Source organism: Oncorhynchus kisutch, linkage group LG5 (genome assembly GCF_002021735.2).
Source record: "Oncorhynchus kisutch isolate 150728-3 linkage group LG5, Okis_V2, whole genome shotgun sequence".
Lineage (NCBI taxonomy): Eukaryota > Metazoa > Chordata > Actinopteri > Salmoniformes > Salmonidae > Oncorhynchus > Oncorhynchus kisutch.
This window is the reverse complement of record NC_034178.2, coordinates 35,078,666-35,097,222: the sequence shown is the minus strand read 5'-3', so window position 1 is coordinate 35,097,222 and position 18,557 is coordinate 35,078,666. Positions and strand designations below refer to the sequence as shown.

General features: G+C 42.9%; 1 protein-coding gene across 16 annotated transcripts; it reads left to right on the top strand.

The window, feature by feature from the left end:
• The first annotated feature begins 93 nt into the window (after window positions 1-93).
• Window positions 94-17,425, top strand: LOC109890965 (PHD finger protein 20). Of its 16 annotated transcripts, none has more exons than XM_031824950.1 (18): window positions 120-238; window positions 1,245-1,331; window positions 2,767-2,870; window positions 3,064-3,235; window positions 3,379-3,463; window positions 7,210-7,286; window positions 9,003-9,660; window positions 9,892-9,942; window positions 10,043-10,312; window positions 10,925-11,146; window positions 11,362-11,460; window positions 12,272-12,427; window positions 13,382-13,563; window positions 14,282-14,441; window positions 14,547-14,742; window positions 14,866-15,325; window positions 15,556-15,721; window positions 15,956-17,425. In XM_031824950.1, exons 2-18 carry the CDS (start codon window positions 1,302-1,304, stop codon window positions 16,096-16,098), a joined length of 3,231 nt encoding a protein of 1,076 aa, XP_031680810.1. In that variant the 5' UTR covers window positions 120-238; window positions 1,245-1,301; the 3' UTR covers window positions 16,099-17,425. The 16 variants fall into 16 exon arrangements, with proteins under 16 accessions (XP_031680820.1, XP_031680810.1, XP_031680821.1 ...); XM_031824952.1 differs by having other exon boundaries at window positions 134-238; window positions 2,770-2,870; XM_031824951.1 differs by lacking the exon at window positions 120-238 and adding an exon at window positions 258-1,088.
• The last annotated feature ends 1,132 nt before the right edge of the window (window positions 17,426-18,557 follow it).

The window sequence follows — 18,557 nt, the reverse complement described above, 5'->3', positions numbered from 1 at the left end:
TGCCATTGGCTGTACATGTCATATTGGCAGGGCTACGACAAAGTAATTTACTTGTGTATAGCCTGCAAATAGCCTCTACCATGCATCTCTGGAACAGAAGGTATATTTAATACATGCGTAGTTGCGCGCCGGTAGTGCGAGTGCATCGAGAGAGAAATCAACTGCGTGCTCTCGAATCAGAAGCGGAGGCACCACACGCTGCACATCACCATTGGAAACACAGTATCCAGAAATCAAGGTAACATTTGATATCAGTTTTCTGCACAATTTTAGTCATTGGTATTTGAGACAGAATAGAAAGATTTTATGCATCAATAACAAAACATTGTGTAATCTGAATGCGGCATGACGCTTCTGCTTCCTAAACAAATAACTTTTAAAGACTTGTAATGTAGATTTGTTTTGGTTTGCGGATATCTTATGCTTGGTGTAAGGTTGACTCGTCATTGTTTCGGTGGCTTCAGGGAAGTTTAAAGTGCTCTATTTCCATGCCGTATTTACCGTAAGAAAACGTGTGGCCAGGCGTAGAGGCCCGATCCTCTTATGAATGACAGTCTGAATGGCCTGTACAATGTCTCAAGCCCGCCCATATCAGACCGCTTAACCAATTAGCTTTATTCAAGTCACTGACAAACTACAGTGAAATATATTCAAGACTCCTTATAGAATATCGGAAGATAAACCGTCAGAAACGAATCCATAAAAGGCAGCTTTTGAATTGTATAAAATCATATGCATCTTATTTAAGCCTTACTTTGGAGTGGATGCTGGGTGAATGCTAACGTGCAAGCAGCGCTGCCAAATAATGGAGAGAGAAAAACATGGCAATTTACAGGATTAGGCTATATTTCAACATTTTATCGGCAACTAGCCTTCTATGGTTATGTTACATAGGTAATGTAAAGCCATGAACTATAGTAGGCCTATAGTTGAAGCCAAGGTCTAAGTTTACAATTATTTTCACCCTTATCGAGTCTGTGATAAACAACTGACGTGTATTGCGCGTCATTGAGGTCGCTTCCGTGCGTTTAGAGCCACACTCCACCAGAAAGAATTATGCCGTATTCGTTCATAAATGCTTCGTCAGAGTATGTGTTTGTTGAACCTACATAACGTTAATTCATGTTATCCATGTATGTTACATAAGCAACTGGGCTGCATAACTAGCTTAATCTAATTTCAGAGACCATTTGCATTGCTATTGTCTCCCATTGTTTCAATATGTGGAATGTTCGCCTGACCAGAAAACACGTGGGTTGCCAAGTAGTGTGAAGATATCCGGCTACTATTGTTGCATTTAAATGGAATATGCTCAAAGTCTCTACACAAAGGTGAGTTTTTCCTCCCGAAATTAGGCGAATGTATTGCAAAGATCTGTTTAGAATCGTGTGTTTCCCGGGATTTTAGTGATTGTGTTTGACAATGCTAGAGGATACAAAGTATTCAGGGCGCGAGACACAATGTAACGCTCTGCAATGGACCAGACAATGGACCATTTTGAGTAGCACAGATTTTGTTTGAGCATATTTAGTCATCAAAAGCAAAAATGTTGTCAATTTGACCGATTTGGAATTCAGTCATGAATCATCACACTGATCACTCCAGTTGGACAAAAGGATACATAATAGACAGTGTCGGAATTTCTCATCGTGCTGCCCAAGTCTTTGAAAGCTGTCTGGCTCTTGACCTCGTTATTAGGTACTGGCTGCACAAAATTCTCGAGACAGGGATTAGACAGTATTGCTATAAAATACATGGAGTAAGGGTTACATACAAATGCTTCAAAGAGGAAGGTTTGCGTGCTGTTATGAGATCTGAGGATTGCATATAACGTTATGTGTTTCTTTGCTAAGTGTTTTCGTTGGATAAACATTGGAGCCTGATAGCCTAAATGACGGGGCAGACATATTTGCTATCATAAACGAATGTCAAGCCATTTTAAGGGTGTCAAGGGGGTTATGCCATCTTTGGATGAACACCAGATTTAAGGGCCTTTCACATCGCTCATTATGTAGTACGACTTTGCTTAAATTCTTATTAAACGTCGATGTAGAGCTTATGACTACTTAATGGATGCCCTATAATGGCTTAAGTTGTTATTTCTTCGTTTTTATTTATTTAGATGATACACACTACAATGTTTACACCTATCTTTGGATGCAACAAACTAAGATGTTAGATATAGCTTAGAACTACATGGTGTCAACACACCTTTTAGACTAGGGGCTAAATTCCACTGTGCCTGCCAACATTGTTGCTCAGTCGTTGGTCTTTTGTAAACATTGTGGAATCCCTTAATGTGTCTACTGCTACAATACTAACTTCAGTAATTATCGTTTTTATTCCCCATGTGTCTACATACTTACAGTAGTTATTGTTGGGTACACACAGTATTGTGTTCCTGTATTTATGGAATAATTCCCTTTTCTCTCAGCCATATAGACCAGCCTCATCCCCTGTTCTCTCACCTCTCTTCCTGGCAGTCCTCTCAGCAAAATGACTAAGACCCTTAGCACCATTGTTTGCTTTCACTTTCCACCACTATGATTCATTATGTAACAAGTAAATGCTGATCAAAAGAAATTGAGAACTAACTAAATTCTCCACTGATTATGGAGTCGGACCTCTTTTGTATTTAAGCCAGTTCACTCTAATCCAGTCTCTAGACCAGTACAAACTCACGTTGGACCCCCGTCATGGCAGTTTTAAGAACTAGAAGTGTATGTGTGTCTGGTCTTTAACCGAGTAGAACTGTGTGTCTGTCAGCAGGAGGTGGATGTGGGCATGATGAGCAAGACACCCCCTAACAGAAGAGGGATAACCTTTGAGGTGGGAGCGACGCTAGAGGCCAGAGACACCCTCAAAAACTGGTGAGTCATGCTTCTGTCCCTCCATCACTCTCTCTCATTCTCAGTACAGTATGTCTTTATCTTCCTGCACTCTCTTTGTTGCTTTCCTCAGCTATTTTTCAGTCTTTCTTTGTCTTTCGCTCTGTCTTTCTGTTATCCTGTTCAGTTGCTTTGCTCCCATCTCAGTCACCCCTCATATATCCCCTGCTCCTAGGTATCCGGCCAACATAGAGAAGATTGACTATAGCGATGAGAAGATCCTGATCCACTACCGTCAGTGGAGCCACCGCTATGATGAGTGGTTTGACTGGACCAGCCCCTACCTGAGACCTGTAGAGAGGATCCAGCTGAGACGACAGGGACTGCTGGACGACGATCCTATCCCTGTAAGATAGGGACTAGATCCCTACTGATTGTTCTGCTTAGCTTTACCTGGTCTTTTGTTTGCTCCGCCTACTTCTATTGGATGTCATTTGCTCAGGCTGATACTGGATCCATGTGTGACACCTCCTTTCATCTGTCTCTTCAGGGATTTCATGTGAATGACAAGGTCCTCGCCAGTTGGTCCGATTGCCGCTTCTACCCTGCCAAGGTCTTAGTAGTCAATAAAGATGGTGAGTGGTTTGGAAGTACACTCGTATGCATATTGAAGGGATTTGTGTGTTCTGTTCTGCAGAATAGAGGACCACAATGGAAATAAGTCTCTTGACATTTTTGTGTTTGTATCCTTGACAATTTTGTTATGTACAGTTGAAGTCGGAATTTTACATACACTTAGGTTGGAGTCATTAAAACTTGTTTTTCAACCACTCCACAAATGTCTTGTTAACCTCTCTGGGATTTGTGTCCCACCTCGACAACAGCCAGTGAAATTGCAGGGCGCCAAATTCAAACAGCAGAAATCTCATAATTAAAAATCCTCAAACATACGTATTATACACCATTTTAAAGATAAACTTCTTGTTAATCCAACCACAGTGTCTGATTTCAAAAAGGCTTTACGGCGAAAGCACACCATACGATTATGTTAGGACAGCGCCTAGCCACAAACAACCATACAGACATTTTCCAACCAAGGAGAGGGCTCACAAAAGTCAGAAATATCAATTAAATAAATCAAACTTTTTTTTTTTTTTTTTACCCCTTTTTCTCCCCAATTTTGTGGTATCCAATTGTTTTTAGTAGCTACTATCTTGTCTCATCGCTACAACTCCCGTATGTGCTCGGGAGAGACAAAGGTTGAAAGTCATGCGTCCCACGACACACAACCCAACCGACCCACACTGCTTCTTAACACAGCACGCATCCAACCCCGAAAGCCAGCCGCACCAATGTATCAGAGGAAACACAGTGCACCTGGCAACCTTGGTTAGCGTGCACTGTGCCACGGGCATCGCTGGTGCGCGATGAGACAAGGATATCCCTACCGGCCAAGCCCTCCCTAACCCGGACGACGCTAGGCCAATTGTGCGTCGCCCCACGGACCTCCCGGTCGCGGCCGGTTACGACAGAGCCTGGGCGCGAACCCAGGGTCTCTGGTGGCACAGCCCTTAGCCACTGTGCCACCCGGGAGGCCCCCTAATCACTAACCTTTGATGATCTTAATCTGGTGGCACTCCCAGGACTCCATGTTACACAATAATGTTAGTTTTGTTCAATAAAGTCCCTCTTTATGTCCAAAGACCTCAGTTTAAATTGGAGCGTTATGTTCAGTAATGCATTGTCTCAAATAACATCCAGTGAAATTGCAGAGAGACAAATCAAATTACAGAAATACTCATCATAAACTTTGATGAAAGATACAAGTGTTATACATATGATTAAAGATAAACTTCTTGTTAATCCAGCCGCTGTGTCAGATTTCAAAAAGGCTTTATGGCGTAAGCAAACCATACTATTATCTGAGGATAGTACCCCATCAAACACACAATCATTTTTCATTCCGCCAGGTGCGACACAATACTCAGAAATAACAATATAATTCATGCCTTACCTTTGAATATCTTCTTTTGTTGGCACTCCAATATGTCCCATAAACATCACAACATCACAAATGGTCCTTTTGTTCGATTAATTCCGTCGTTATATCTCAAATGTCCATTTATTGGCGCGTTTGATCCAGAAAAACAGTTTTCAACTCCTGCAACATGACTACAAAATATCTAATAAGTTACCTGTAATCTTTGTCCAAACATTTCAAACAACTTTCCTAATGCAACTTTAGGTCTTTTTTTATGTAAATAATCTATACAATTTAAGACGGGATAAACTGCGTTCAATAGCGGATAAAAACAAAGTGGAGCGAGTTTTCAGGTCACACACCTCTAACAAACGGTACACTTCACTCGACCCTCGTTCTGAACAGGGCTACTTCTTCATTTCTCAAAGGAAAAACATCAACCAATTTCTGAAGACTGTTGACATCCAGTGGAAGCGATGGGAACTGCAAGCAAGTGCCTTAGAAATCTAGATTCCCATTGAAATCTCATTGAAAAGAGAGTGACCTCCAAAAACAAATTCCTGGTTGGTTTGTCCTCGGGGTTTCGCCTGCCAAATAAGTTCTGTTATACTCACAGAAATCATTCAAACACTTTTAGAAACTTCAGAGTGTTTTCTATCCAAAACTCCTAATAATATGCATATCCCAGCTTCTGCGCCTGAGTATCAGGCAGTTTACTTTGGGCACGCTTTTCATCCGGATGTGAAAAATACCGCCCGCTAGCCTAGAGAGGTTAACAAACTATAGTTTTGGCAAGTCGGTCTACTTTTGTGCATGACACAAGTCATTTTTTCCAACAATTGTTTACAGACAGATTATTTCACTTATAATTCACTGTATCACAATTCCAGTGGGTCAGAAGTTTACATACAGTAAGTTGACTGTGCCTTTAAACAGCCTGGACAATTCCAGAAAATGATGTCATGGCTTTAGAAGATACCGATAGGCTAATTGACATAATTTGAGTCAATTGGAGGTGTACCTGTGGATGTATTGCAGGGCCTACCTTCAAACTCAGTGCCTCTTTGCTTGACATCATGGGAAAATCTAAATAAATCAGCCAAGACCTCAGAAAAAATATTGTAGACCTCCAAGTCTGGTTCATTCTTGGGAGCAATTTCCAAACGCCTGAAGGTACCACATTCATCTGTACAAACAATAGTATGCAAGTATAAACACCATGGGACCACACAGCCGTCATACCGCTCAGGAAGGAGATCCATTCTGTCTCCTAGAGATGAACGTACTTTGGTGCAAAAAGTGCAAATCAATCCCAGAACAACAGAAAAGGACCGTGTGAAGATGCTGGAGGAAACGGATACGAAGGTATCTATATCCACAGTAAAACGAGTCCTATATTGACAACATGAAAGGCTGCTCAGCAAGGAAGAAGCCACTGCTCCAAAACTGCCATTAAAAAAAGCCAGACTATGGTTTGAACTGCACATGGGGACAAAGATCGTACTTTTTGGAGAAATGTCCTCTGGTCTGATGAGACAAAAATAGAACTGTTTGGCCATAATGACCATCGTTTGGAGGAAAAAGGGGGAGGCTTGCAAGCCGAAGAACACCATCCCAACCATGAAGCACAGGGGTGGCAGCATCATGTTGTGGGGGTGCTTTGCAGCAGGAGGGACTGGTGCACTTCACAAAATAGATGGCATCATGAGGAGGGAATATTATGTGGATATATTGAAGCTACATCCGAAGACATCAGTCAGGAAGTTAAAGCTTGGTCGCAAATGGGTCTTCCAAATGGATAATGACCCAAAGCATACTTACAAAGTTGTGGCAAAATGGCTTAAGGACAACAAAGTCAAGGTACTGAAGTGGCCATCACAAAGCCCTGACCTCAATCCTATAGAAAGTGTGTGTGCAGAACTGAAAATGTGTGTGCGAGCAAGGAGGCCTACAGCACTGACTCAGTTACACCAGCTCTGTCAGGAGGAATGGGCCAAAATTCATCCAAGTTATTGTGGGAAGCTTGTGGAAGGCTACCCAAAATGTTTGACCGAAGTTTAAATTGTTTAAGGCAATGCTACCAAATACTAATTGAGTGTATGTACACTTCTGACACACTGGGAATGTGATGAAAGAAATAAAGGCTGAAATAAATAATACTCTCTATTATTCTGACATTTCACATTCTTAAAATAAAGCGGTGATACTAACTGACCCAAGACAGGGAATTTTTTACTTGGATTAAATGTCAGGAATGGTGAAACTGAGTTTAAATGTATTTGGCTAAGGTCCCTCAGTTGAGCAGTGAATTTCAAACACCGATTCAACTGCATTTTTAATTTGTTAAATAATATAAAATCAAGCATCAACCTGATCCATCTGATCTCCATTTGCCCTCAGCATCTTACACCGTGAAGTTTTATGATGGAGTCGTCCAGACAGTGAAGGGGATCCACGTGAAGCCTTTTGTCAGAGAGGTGAGCTCTTTGTTTCCTTCTCTCACCAGGGACTGTCAATTGTTTCTACCTGCTCAAATGGCACATACAGTGCCTTCAGAAAGTATTCACGCCCCTCGACTTTTTACACATTTTGTTGACACAGCCTGAGTTTAAAATGGATTAAATTGAAATTTTGTGTCAATGGCCTACACACAATACCCCATAATGTCAAAGTGGAATTACGTTTTTAGAAATGTTTTCAAATTAATAAATGAACAGTTGAAATGTCTTGAGTCAATAAGTATTCAACCCCTTTGTTATGGCAAGCCTAAATAAGCTCAAGAGTAAAAATATGCTTAACAAGTCACATAAGTTGCATGGACTCACTTTGTGCAATAATAGTGTTTAACATGAATTTTTATTGACTACCTAATCTCTGTACCGCACACATCAAATTATCTGTAAGGTCCCTCGGTTGAGCAGTGAATTTCAAACACAGATTCATCCACAATGATTAGGGAGGTGTCTGGTCGCAAAGACGGGCACCTATTGGTAGATAGGTAAATAAAACAAATTAAAAAGCAGACATTGAATATCCCTTTGAGCATGGTGACGTTATTAATTACACTTTGGATGGTGTATCAATACACCCAGCCACTACAAAGATACAGGCGTCCTTCCTAACTCAATTGTCAGATATGAAGGAAACTGCTCAGGGATTTCCCCATAAGGCCAATGGTGAATTTAAAACTGTTACAGAGTAGAATGGTTGTGATGGGAGAAAACTGAGGATGGATTAACAACATTGTAGTTACTCCACAATACTAACCTAATTAACAGACTGAAAAGAATGAAGCCTCTATAGAATACAAATATTCCAAAACATGCATCTGGTCTGCAATAAGGCACTAAAGTAGAACTGCAAAAATGTGACAAAGAAGTGAACTTTATGTCCTGAATACAAAGCGTTATGTCCAACACATCACTGAGTACCACTCTTCATATTTTCAAGCCTGGTGGTGGTTGCATCGTGTTATGGGTATGCTTGTCATCTGCAAGGACTACAGAGTTTTTTTAGGATAAAAAGAATAGAGCTAAGCACAGGCAAAATCCTAGAGGAAAACCTGGTTCAGTCTGCTTTCCAACAGACACTGGGAGACAAATTCACCTTTCAGCAGGACAATAACCTAAAACACAAGGCCAAATATACACTGGAGTTGTTTACCAAGATGACATTGAATGTTCCTGGGTGGCTTAGATACAGTTTTGACTTAAATCAGCTTGAAAATCTATGGCAAGACTTGAAAATGGCTGTCTAGTAATGATCAACACCAAATTTGACAGAGGTTGAAGCATTTTTAAAAGAACAATGTGCAAATATTGTACAATCCAGGTGTGCAAAGCTCTTAGACGTACCCCAAAAGACTCGCAGCTGTAATCGCCAAAGGTGATTCTAACGTGTAAAGACTCGGGTGTAAATGAGAGATTTCTGTATTTCATATTCAATAAATATGCACAAATGTATAACAACATGCTTTCACTTTGTCATTATGGTGTATTATGTGTAGATGGGTAAGAAAAAAACACATTTAATTCAGGCTGAAACGCAACAAAATGTGGAATAAGTCAAGGGGTAGGAATACTTTCTGAAGGCACTGTCTCTGTTCATATTGTGTTGGCTTGCCATGCAAGGGGTCACATTTCTGTGGGTCATACTTTACCTTATTTTCATCACCCCTCTCTTCCTGGAACTAGAGAGGAGGAGGGAAGACTCGGTCTGCTGAGAGGAATGGTGTCAGGAAGCACCAGAATGGCAGAGAACGGAGGCCTCAGGAAAACATCCCCAAGAATAAAAGGGCCAGACGCAGTACCTCTGACCTGGAGGGAGACAGTGAGACTGAGGATAATAATGAGGTTGATGAATGGGACAAGAGGGAGGGACAGGAGAAGACCAAGAGGAAGGACGGTGAGGTGGACGTCATCAAAGAGAGTCCACCCGCGATTAAGCAGGAGGAGCATACAGAGCAGCATGCAGGACAGAACGACCTCCGGGATCACATGACAGCCACTGTGGGCCCGAACAGAGTGAAGGTGGAAGAAGACCGAGGACAGAAGGTGGAAGAAGACCGAGGACAGAAGGTGGAAGAAGACCGAGGACAGAGTGTGGAGAGGTCTACTCATCATTTAAATGGAGGGATAAAAAAAGAGGTGGAAATGGAAACTGAGTACACAGTCCTGAGCTCACCAAATGAACCTAAGCCATCGACTGAGTCACCCAATCAGATGTCAACACTGACAGGGCCAGTGTCTATCCCATTACCCTCAGCTTTGTCCACCAATGACGGAGTGGAGCAGAAGGCAGCGAGCCAACCGGAGAGCTCAAAATCTGCACCACTGGACCTCCCAGTGAAACGTAAGACGACACCCTTCAGAAAATCACTATCCAAAAGGACTTATTTCCAAATAATGGAAGCTGTCACTGCAGTTATTTCAAGGTTCTGTCCACATTTCAAGTCGACAAAATAGTATAGAAGGTTTGAATATATTTATGAGAATTCTGAGAGAGTGAAGTGTTTTTAATTTGTTGTTGAATGTCGTCAGTCAGGGATTGTCAGTTTTATGGTGTCTTTGTCTTTTGTTCCAGCAATAAGGAAGCAGGGTTTTCACAACCCCAACAGATTCAGCAGAGAGCCATGTGAGTTCTCCCCCTGCTTTCTGTTAGATTAGTTTACATGTTTCTTTCCACTCCTAGCTGTTTGTCCATCCTCTCTTACACATCTCCATTGTGTTTTCAGTGTACAGAGTGATCAAAAACCAGCCTCCCCCAGTCCTGTCCATCAACTTGGACCACAACCCGTTTAAATGCAGCGCTGTGGGTTGCACCAAGTCGTTTCGCAAGGCCAAGCTGCTTCACTACCACATGAAGTACTACCACGGAGAGGACCAGCAGCAAGAGGATGACCTCAGCCCCACCAGGAGCGTCCAGACCCAGGCCTCAGAGAAGCACCCCTTCCCTACCACTCTGGAGAGTCCTAAGAGGAGACGCACCATCTCTGCCTCAATGCGTGAGTGTAAAAAATTGGCTGTTGATAGATTTTTTATTTTTATTTCACCTTTATTTAACCAGGTAGGCTAGTTGAGAACAAGTTCTCATTTGCAACTGCGACCTGGCCAAGATAAAGCATAGCAGTGTGAGCATACAACAAAGAGTTACACATGGAGTAAACAATTAACAAGTCAATAACACAGTAGAAAACAAAGGGGGGGTCTATATACAATGTGTGCAAAAGGCATGAGGAGGTAGGCAAATAATTACAATTTTGCAGATTAACACTGGAGTGATAAAAGATCAGATGGTCATGTACAGGTAGAGATATTGGTGTGCAGAAGAGCAGAAAAGTAAATAAATAAAAACAGTATGGGGATGAGGTAGGTGAAAAGGGTGGGCTATTTACCAATAGACTATGTACAGCTGCAGCGATCGGTTAGCTGCTCAGATAGCTGATGTTTGAAGTTGGTGAGGGAGATAAAAGTCTCCAACTTCAGCGATTTTTGCAATTCGTTCCAGTCACAGGCAGCAGAGTACTGGAACGAAAGGCGGCCAAATGAGGTGTTGGCTTTAGGGATAGATTTACCCAAAGGTTTCGTCATAATAATGTTTGTTCTATGCCTGGCAGACTCCACTGTGCACAGTCCTATCAGAACTCCCCCGTCTCCACGTAGTGAGGCAAAGACAATGAGCAGACGCAGGTCAGTGCCACCTGCTGTCAGCACAGAGCCAACGCAGAGCCAGCAGCAGAGGGCGCTGCTGAGGGAGAAGAGCAAAGAGAACCAGCTGGACAGGAATGGCCAGAGACCGGTTGTGACAGAGACGTTTATGAGCAGTGGCATGGACTTAGGTGTGTGTAAAATGGAGACGTGAAATGATCTAAAGAGAGGGCTTAAATAGGTCAAATGTGTAGGCATCTTAGCTGATTTCTGATCAGAGATTCATTTTCACTTTCTCTAAATGTGACAACAGGAATGTTGTGAAATTTGGCATGCTCTAGTGTTTGTAATGCGTTCAGGATCTAAAGCACTTTCTTAACTCTTGGTTCACTCTGTGTCACTCCAGGATTGGTGAAAGAACGAGACCGGCTGAAGGATAAGAAACAAACGGACTTCCTTCGCGTTAAACTGAAGAAAAAGAAGAAGAAAAAGAAGGCCAATTCTGGTAAGAAGGGGACTCTAGTCACCCTACCGTTCTGAATGGGGCCCGTGTCCTGTTGCTCAGCTGCATGTGCAACGCTTCATTCAGGCCGTGGGAAGGCCCCTGAGCACAGAGCCATCCTGCATTCCTCTTGGTGTGGTAGGTGTAGGTCTGTGTGGGATTATCACTAAAACTACCTGTCCTCACTACTGGCCTATACCGCTTCATCAGTCAAATAGCCACTGCTCATTTCATTTGCATCAGCAGTCTTGTGCTTTTACCTCCCTTTTCACTGACCTTTAATGATATGCACATCTTCGGCTCATGTTTGGTTCATATAATAACACATTAGGCTAGGAAGGCCTTTATTATGGATTTAATAACCATCTCACTCATCTGTGAAAAGTCTAATGCTGACCACAAGCCACTGTGACACCACTTCTCTAACCAGGTTTGAACCACTATTGGTCTGTTGACCTAGTTTAAATTCACTCTGAGTAACTCTGATAACACTTGTTATAACACCTTTTAGGAGGATAGTTTATTTACTATGCACAATTAGACTATGTTTACACTGTTTTGGCCAGTTCACCTCTCAGAAATACTCAAGTAGAGGTATTTTATGGACACAAGTTGACCATTTATGGTTTCTTTGTTATAAGGAAATATTCCCCTACCAATAAAAGTATCTTTAGCTGTAAACATCAGAGGTCTGTTTTTATATAGTGTTTGTCCCACCCCCCCAATAGAGTATCTCTTGTTTGTCCTCATCAGCAAGTCCAAAGTTGACATTTTGTTCTGCGTCTGCTTCCCCCTCCCTCCCCTTTATTAACAGAGTACACAGGTAGTGAGGAGAATATTGACATCTCAATATTCGATCTTCAGTCCAAATTGAATTTGCCACTCAAATTCCCCCTCTCACACAATCACAAGCCTGAGTTATACCACTGCAGGCCCGGATACAACCAGTCAGAGCAGATACACGTGGATGGTGGGTATCAGTGTGTGTATGTTGTGTGTGTGTCACTCTCTCCCTTTTGCCATTATTCTTTGCCTGGTGTCAATCCAAGTAATTTGTCCTTGGCTTCGACCTGTATCTTTTCAATTCTGTATCAAACCGATGTTGCTCATTATTTTCCACACTTTCTGGCGTGAAAAGCAAACTAACTGTTGTCACAGTTGAGGACTGATTCTATGGTTTATTGATAGAATCAAAGGTCTTTTTTTGCTGCTATGGCTTGCTTTATACTCATTATTGTGCAACATACGGTTTGTTATACGTCCAACCCATAGAGCTATGCGTAAAGGATATACAGGTAACTGCCAAAATAAAGGAAACAACAACAAAATGTCTTACTAGAACGTTGGGCAACCATGCGATTCCAGAACAGCTTATATGTGCCGTGGCATAGAGACACACACACACACCCTTTAAATCCATATGCTCCTTTGAGACCCCTCTTATAGTCACTGGGATCTCTTCTAGCCATGGTAACCAAAATAATGGGCAACTGGGTATTTTTATACATGACCCAAAGCATGATTGGATGTTAATTGCTTAATTAACTCAGGAACCACACCTGTGTAGAAGCACCTGCTTTCAATATACTTTGTATCCCTCATTTACTCAAGTGTTTCCTTTATTTTGGCACTTAAATGTACGTTAGAATACTGTGGATGAAATTGGCTATAGTTTCCTCCTATATTTTCTACCATTATTGCTGGTGTTACAATATTGCCTTGATCAAACATGTCATTTGGATGTAAATGCTGTTATCTTCTGGGGACTCACATTGAGAAATATACTGTTTGGTATGAAACTAACTCATGGAAGAAATATAGATGTCTATGTAGTATTGCAATGTTTCTAAAAGAGACTAGGGTCATCTTGACCAGGATTGTTTGTATTAGTTAACCTTTTCCATCCCTTGATTTCCCCTCCTAGATGAAGATAGCATCAGTGATTGGTCAACTGATAGCTGTGGTTGGAGTGATGATGGGCAGGGGGCGGAGCTGGACGTCACTACTCCACCCCTGAATCTGGGCTCTGTTGCCTTGGAGACGGGCGCTCAGGAGATTGTGCGTTGTGTCTGTGAGGTGGAAGAGGAAAACGATTTCATGATACAGGTGAGCTACCTGGGGGTTTTACCTGGCTCTAGCCCAAACCTCCCTCCAATACACATCAGTGAGACTGCGAGACTAGTGGATTCCTACCAACTCTATTTATTTAAATCAATCACATTTGTCAAATGGCACCATCTCTCAGACAGATTCTGCGATTCTGTAAACCCAAGAATCTATCGGGATGGAATGCCTAGGATAACAAGCAGCAGTAGTTCAGGTGTTATGATAGTGACGGTTTGTCGATACTGATGGTTTGTCGGGACTTTTACCGTTGTGACTAGATGGAGTTAGGCCTACATTTGGGTTAGGCCTCAGTCCTACTAGATGGAGTTGGGACTAAACTTATTGACAATTGGAGCATTTTAACTAAGCCTAACCCTTTTCCTAACCTTAACCTCATTCACATAACCTGCTACGTTAATTCTCCCAACTTGCCATGATAGTTCTAACCTGCTATGTAAACAAACCATCAGCCTTGACAAACCATTAGTATCACCACATCAGTGTTTGGGTTTTTCATCCCCGATTATTTGGACGTATCAGGGTTGGGGAAAGGCAGTCCTTAAACGTTAGTTCTGGAGTAAACCGAGATTAAATAGCACCTAACTGAAGGCCAAGCCCATCTCAGGCCAACCATTAGCAGCAGAGAGAAACCTTGATTTGCATGATTGAGTAGTTGATAGTAACTCTGCTCCCTGGCCATGTCTCTCGTCTCCCTCAGTGTGAGGAGTGTCTGTGCTGGCAGCATGGCACCTGCATGGGCCTCCTGGAGGAGAACGTCCCTGACAAATACGCTTGCTACGTCTGCCGAGACCCACCAGGTGAGAGCCAGGAACATACAACTGGGATTGCTAGTAAATCCATCGCAGGTTTCTCCACAGGTGTTTAAAAGAGGCTCACACTAAACTAAATAAGCCAATACAATTAACTCATTTTTCTGGATGTGTCTTATGATACCATGTGACCCTTCATGATCTTTGTTCCAGGTCAGCGGCAGAGCCTGCGGTACTGGTATGACCGTGATTGGCTGAGCAGGGGTCACATGTACGGTCTGTCCTTCCTGGATGAAAACTACTCCCACCAGAATGCAAAGAAGATTGCAGCAACACACCAGCTACTAGGAGACGTCCACCGTGTGGTGGAGGTACTCAATGGCCTGCAGCTCAAGATGAGCATCCTACAGTAAGTAGAGGAATAGAATGGGAAAAACTATCCATCTATACACTAATATGAATGAATATCTTATACCCTTATGAAATGAGTAGAGTCTGTATGGAGTCTGAATGCCTGTGTGTGGCCCTGTAGTACCCAAACCCACCCTGACTTGCGGCTGTGGTGCCAGCCCTGGAAGCGGGCAGAGAGGCCCTGGAGGAGAGACGGCTCGGGGACGGGCACTGACGCAGCACCGTCTCCAGCGCCAACAGACGAGGGCTCAGAGAGGGACCACAAGAGTCTTGCGCATGGGGGAGCAGAAGCTCTGATGTCAGCCGCCATGGAGAAGCTCAGTCGAGCCTCCTCTTCCGCCTTCTCGCCATACCAGTCATTCCAGGACTCGTACATTATGAGTGAGCACTGCTACCAGAAGCCGCGGGCGTACTACCCTGCGGTGGAGCAGAGGCTGGTTGTGGAGACCACACGGAGGGGCTCTGAGCTGGAGGACAGCCTGAGGAGTACTGAGGACCTCCTGGAGAGAGAGCAGCGCTATGGAGGCATGCTAGAGACAGCCAGGCCCAAAGCCCACACACACCTGAACACTCACACCAAGGTTAGTGTTGTTTCAGCCCACACACACCCCTGAACACTCACCCAAAGGTCTGTTCTATTTCAGCCAGTGATGTAGTGGTAAAACAATATGTGGGTATACAACTGTGATCGCAGGTCCTTGTTAAAAAACTAAAGCTTCCTATACTCTCCATCCATACATCCTGCATGCACAATACTATAGAGTGGTAGTCCAACCTTATGACTGAAGCATCTTCTTTCCCATGTGTCCAGGGTTCAGATGTTGGTCGCTGGGGCCAGGCCGAGGTGAAGATGGAGGGAGGGGACGGAGACGGCAGTAGCCAGCAGCACCAGTGGCAGATCAACCTGCTGGATCACATAGATGCCGTACAGGAAGAGGTCACTCACAGGATGGACTTCATTGAAAGGGAGCTGGATGGTGAGGCATGCACTTTGTTTTCTGTCAGCCAGTAAAGCGTTTTGTGATGCCACTGATTGTATGTACAATGGGGAAAAAGAGATTTTAAAGCAAAACAACTCAAGCCATTGCCCTCTTACCTGTCATAAAGGTGTAGCCACAATCAATACATCTACTGTATATTATAGGTTCCTCTCAGCTATGCATCTGACATGAGTGATTGACAGTGTTGTCTGTTCTGGCTTTTCTCCTCAGTGTTGGAGAGTTGGCTGGACTACACAGGGGAGCTGGAGCCCCCAGAGCCTCTGGCCCGCCTGCCTCAGCTTAAACACAGCATGAAGCTGCTGCTAACGGAGCTGGCTAAGGTGCAGCAGATTGCCCTGTGCTGCTCCACATGAGGGTGCCAGTGAGCAGTGTGACATCCATATTCACAGACCAACACAGCACTCCCAAGAGACAATGCAGTGGAGAGCAGCCACTCACAGGTCTATCTATGGCATATGGGGGTTGGACTGAGGAGAAATGACCAGATAATTAAATGCAAATGCACTTTCAGTATACTGCAGACTAGTGGGAGCATTTCATGGCATGGGGTAAAATGCTTGAGGATGACAGTTGGTGTTCCTCTGTAAGGCCTCTAGTCTGTACAGGGAAAAGCCCACATAATGGAAATGTGCTGTATCGTGGTCATTGCGGTAGGTAATGGGATGGAGTCAATACAAGAGAGAACAAACGGGGACAGTTTATGATCGGATGGGTTTTGTTGGTGCAAACCTGCATCATATTAATGCCTTGGTCTGAGGTTTTGTTTGAAGCTTGCTGTCATGCACTCCACAAATGGATGACCTGTACTATGTATTCAAAGACCTCACCTGAACTTCTGATAGACACACTGTCAATATTCATAATGACAGCTTTTGGAAACACTGTCCTTGGAGCCATATTTTGCAACTCTTTTTCCTGTCTGAATATTGTAAAGTACTTAGTCAATGATAATCTCGCATAATTATTAAGCTTATGTTTGCTGATCATGTGGATTGTTTTACAGAGCACAACCTTAATAAGGTTATAAATAGGGTGTGACAATACAAACTATATTCTTATAATGGCACTGTATAGATAAGATTAATCTTTCAGATTTTACGTAGTGAATTTTTACTTGGTCTGTATTATAGACACTGGAGGGACAGTACACAGTTTGATGACGAGTGACGTTTCTGGATTTTTGTTTTCATATAGTTTAAATGTGGCTTCTTTCCAAAGCTAATGTCACTTGTATTTTGTTAGATTCCGTGCATCTTCTCTTCTATTCACTCTCGTCTCGCGAGTTCCTGCCCTACTACTTTGCAGATGCATACCAGATCTTAGAATGCCTGCAATAGGTGTAACATTTTAGCTAACCACCTCGTATGATATAGCAATCTGGTGCCCGACTGCAGTCTGACGTGGCACACAGCCATTGGTAGATGCAATGTAACGCCTGCCCTGCACATCTAGTCGTGCAGGAACTCGACCTTTAACTTTTCTTCACTGTAGCCTTTGACTTTTGGCTTACTGCAAATGTTTGTGGAGATGTCTGCTACAACCTCAGCATTTTGTGTTCGGTTCTCAGTGGAAGACTTGTAACAGATCCACGATTTTCCTTTTCTTGTATTGTTTTATCTGTACTGTTTATTTGCAATATTTTGTATTTCTTGTGTAAATACATCTGAAAGTTTCCTGGGATGACTTTGTATTGATGGTTATTTTTAAACATAGCCCTCCAAAGAGCCATACTGTACTAGTGGGTCAACCAGGTGAAGAATCAAACAAGATGTTGAAAAAATGCAACAGATATGCTGGTACATAAATACTCTCTCTCATTGATATATTCGGAAAGTATACAGACCCCTTGACTTTTTCCATATTTTGTTACATTATAGCCTAATTCTAAAATTGATTTAAAAAAATAAGTTTAAATGTCAAAGCGAAAAAGGGTTCTTATTTTTTTTAAATGTATTAAATATTTTTTTTAAACATACCTGCCTCCTGTTTCCATTGATCATCCTTGACTTGGAGTCCATCTGTGGTATATTCAATTGATTGTACATCATTTAGAAAGGCACACCTGTCTATATAAGGTTCCACAGTTGACAGTGCATGTCAGAGCAAAAACAAAGCCATAGAGCTTTGAGACAGGATTGTGTCGAGGCACAGATATGGGGAAGGGTATCAAAACATTTCTGCAGCATTGAAGGTCCCCAAGAACAGTGGCCTCCAACATTCTTAAATGGAAGAAGTTTGGAACTACCAAGACTTCCTAGCTGGCAGCTAAACTGAGCAATCGGTGGAGAAGGGCCTTGGTCACGGAGGTGACCAAGAACCGGATGGTCACTCTGACAGAGCTCCGGAGTTCCTCTGGAAATGGGAGAATCTTCCAGGAGGACAACTACCTCTGCAGCAGTCCACCAATCAGGCGTTTATGGTAAAGTGCCCAGACAGAAGCCACTACTCAGTAAAAGGTACATGGCAGCCTGCTTGGAGTTTGCCAAAAGGCACCTAAAGGACTCAGACCATTAGAAATAAGATTAATTGGTCTGATGAAACCAAGATTTAACACTTTGGCCTGAATTCCAAGCATCACGTCTGGAGGAAACCTAGCACAATCCCTACGATGAAGCATGGTGGTGGCAGCATCATGCTGTGGGTATGTTTTTCAGCGGTAGGGTCTGGGAGACTAGTCAGGATCGAGAGAAAGATTAACAGAGCAAAGTACAGAGAGACCCTTGGTGAAAACCTGCTCCAGAGTTCTCAGGACCTCAGACTGGGGCAAAGGTTCACCTTCCAACAGGACAATGACCCGAAGCACACAGCCAAG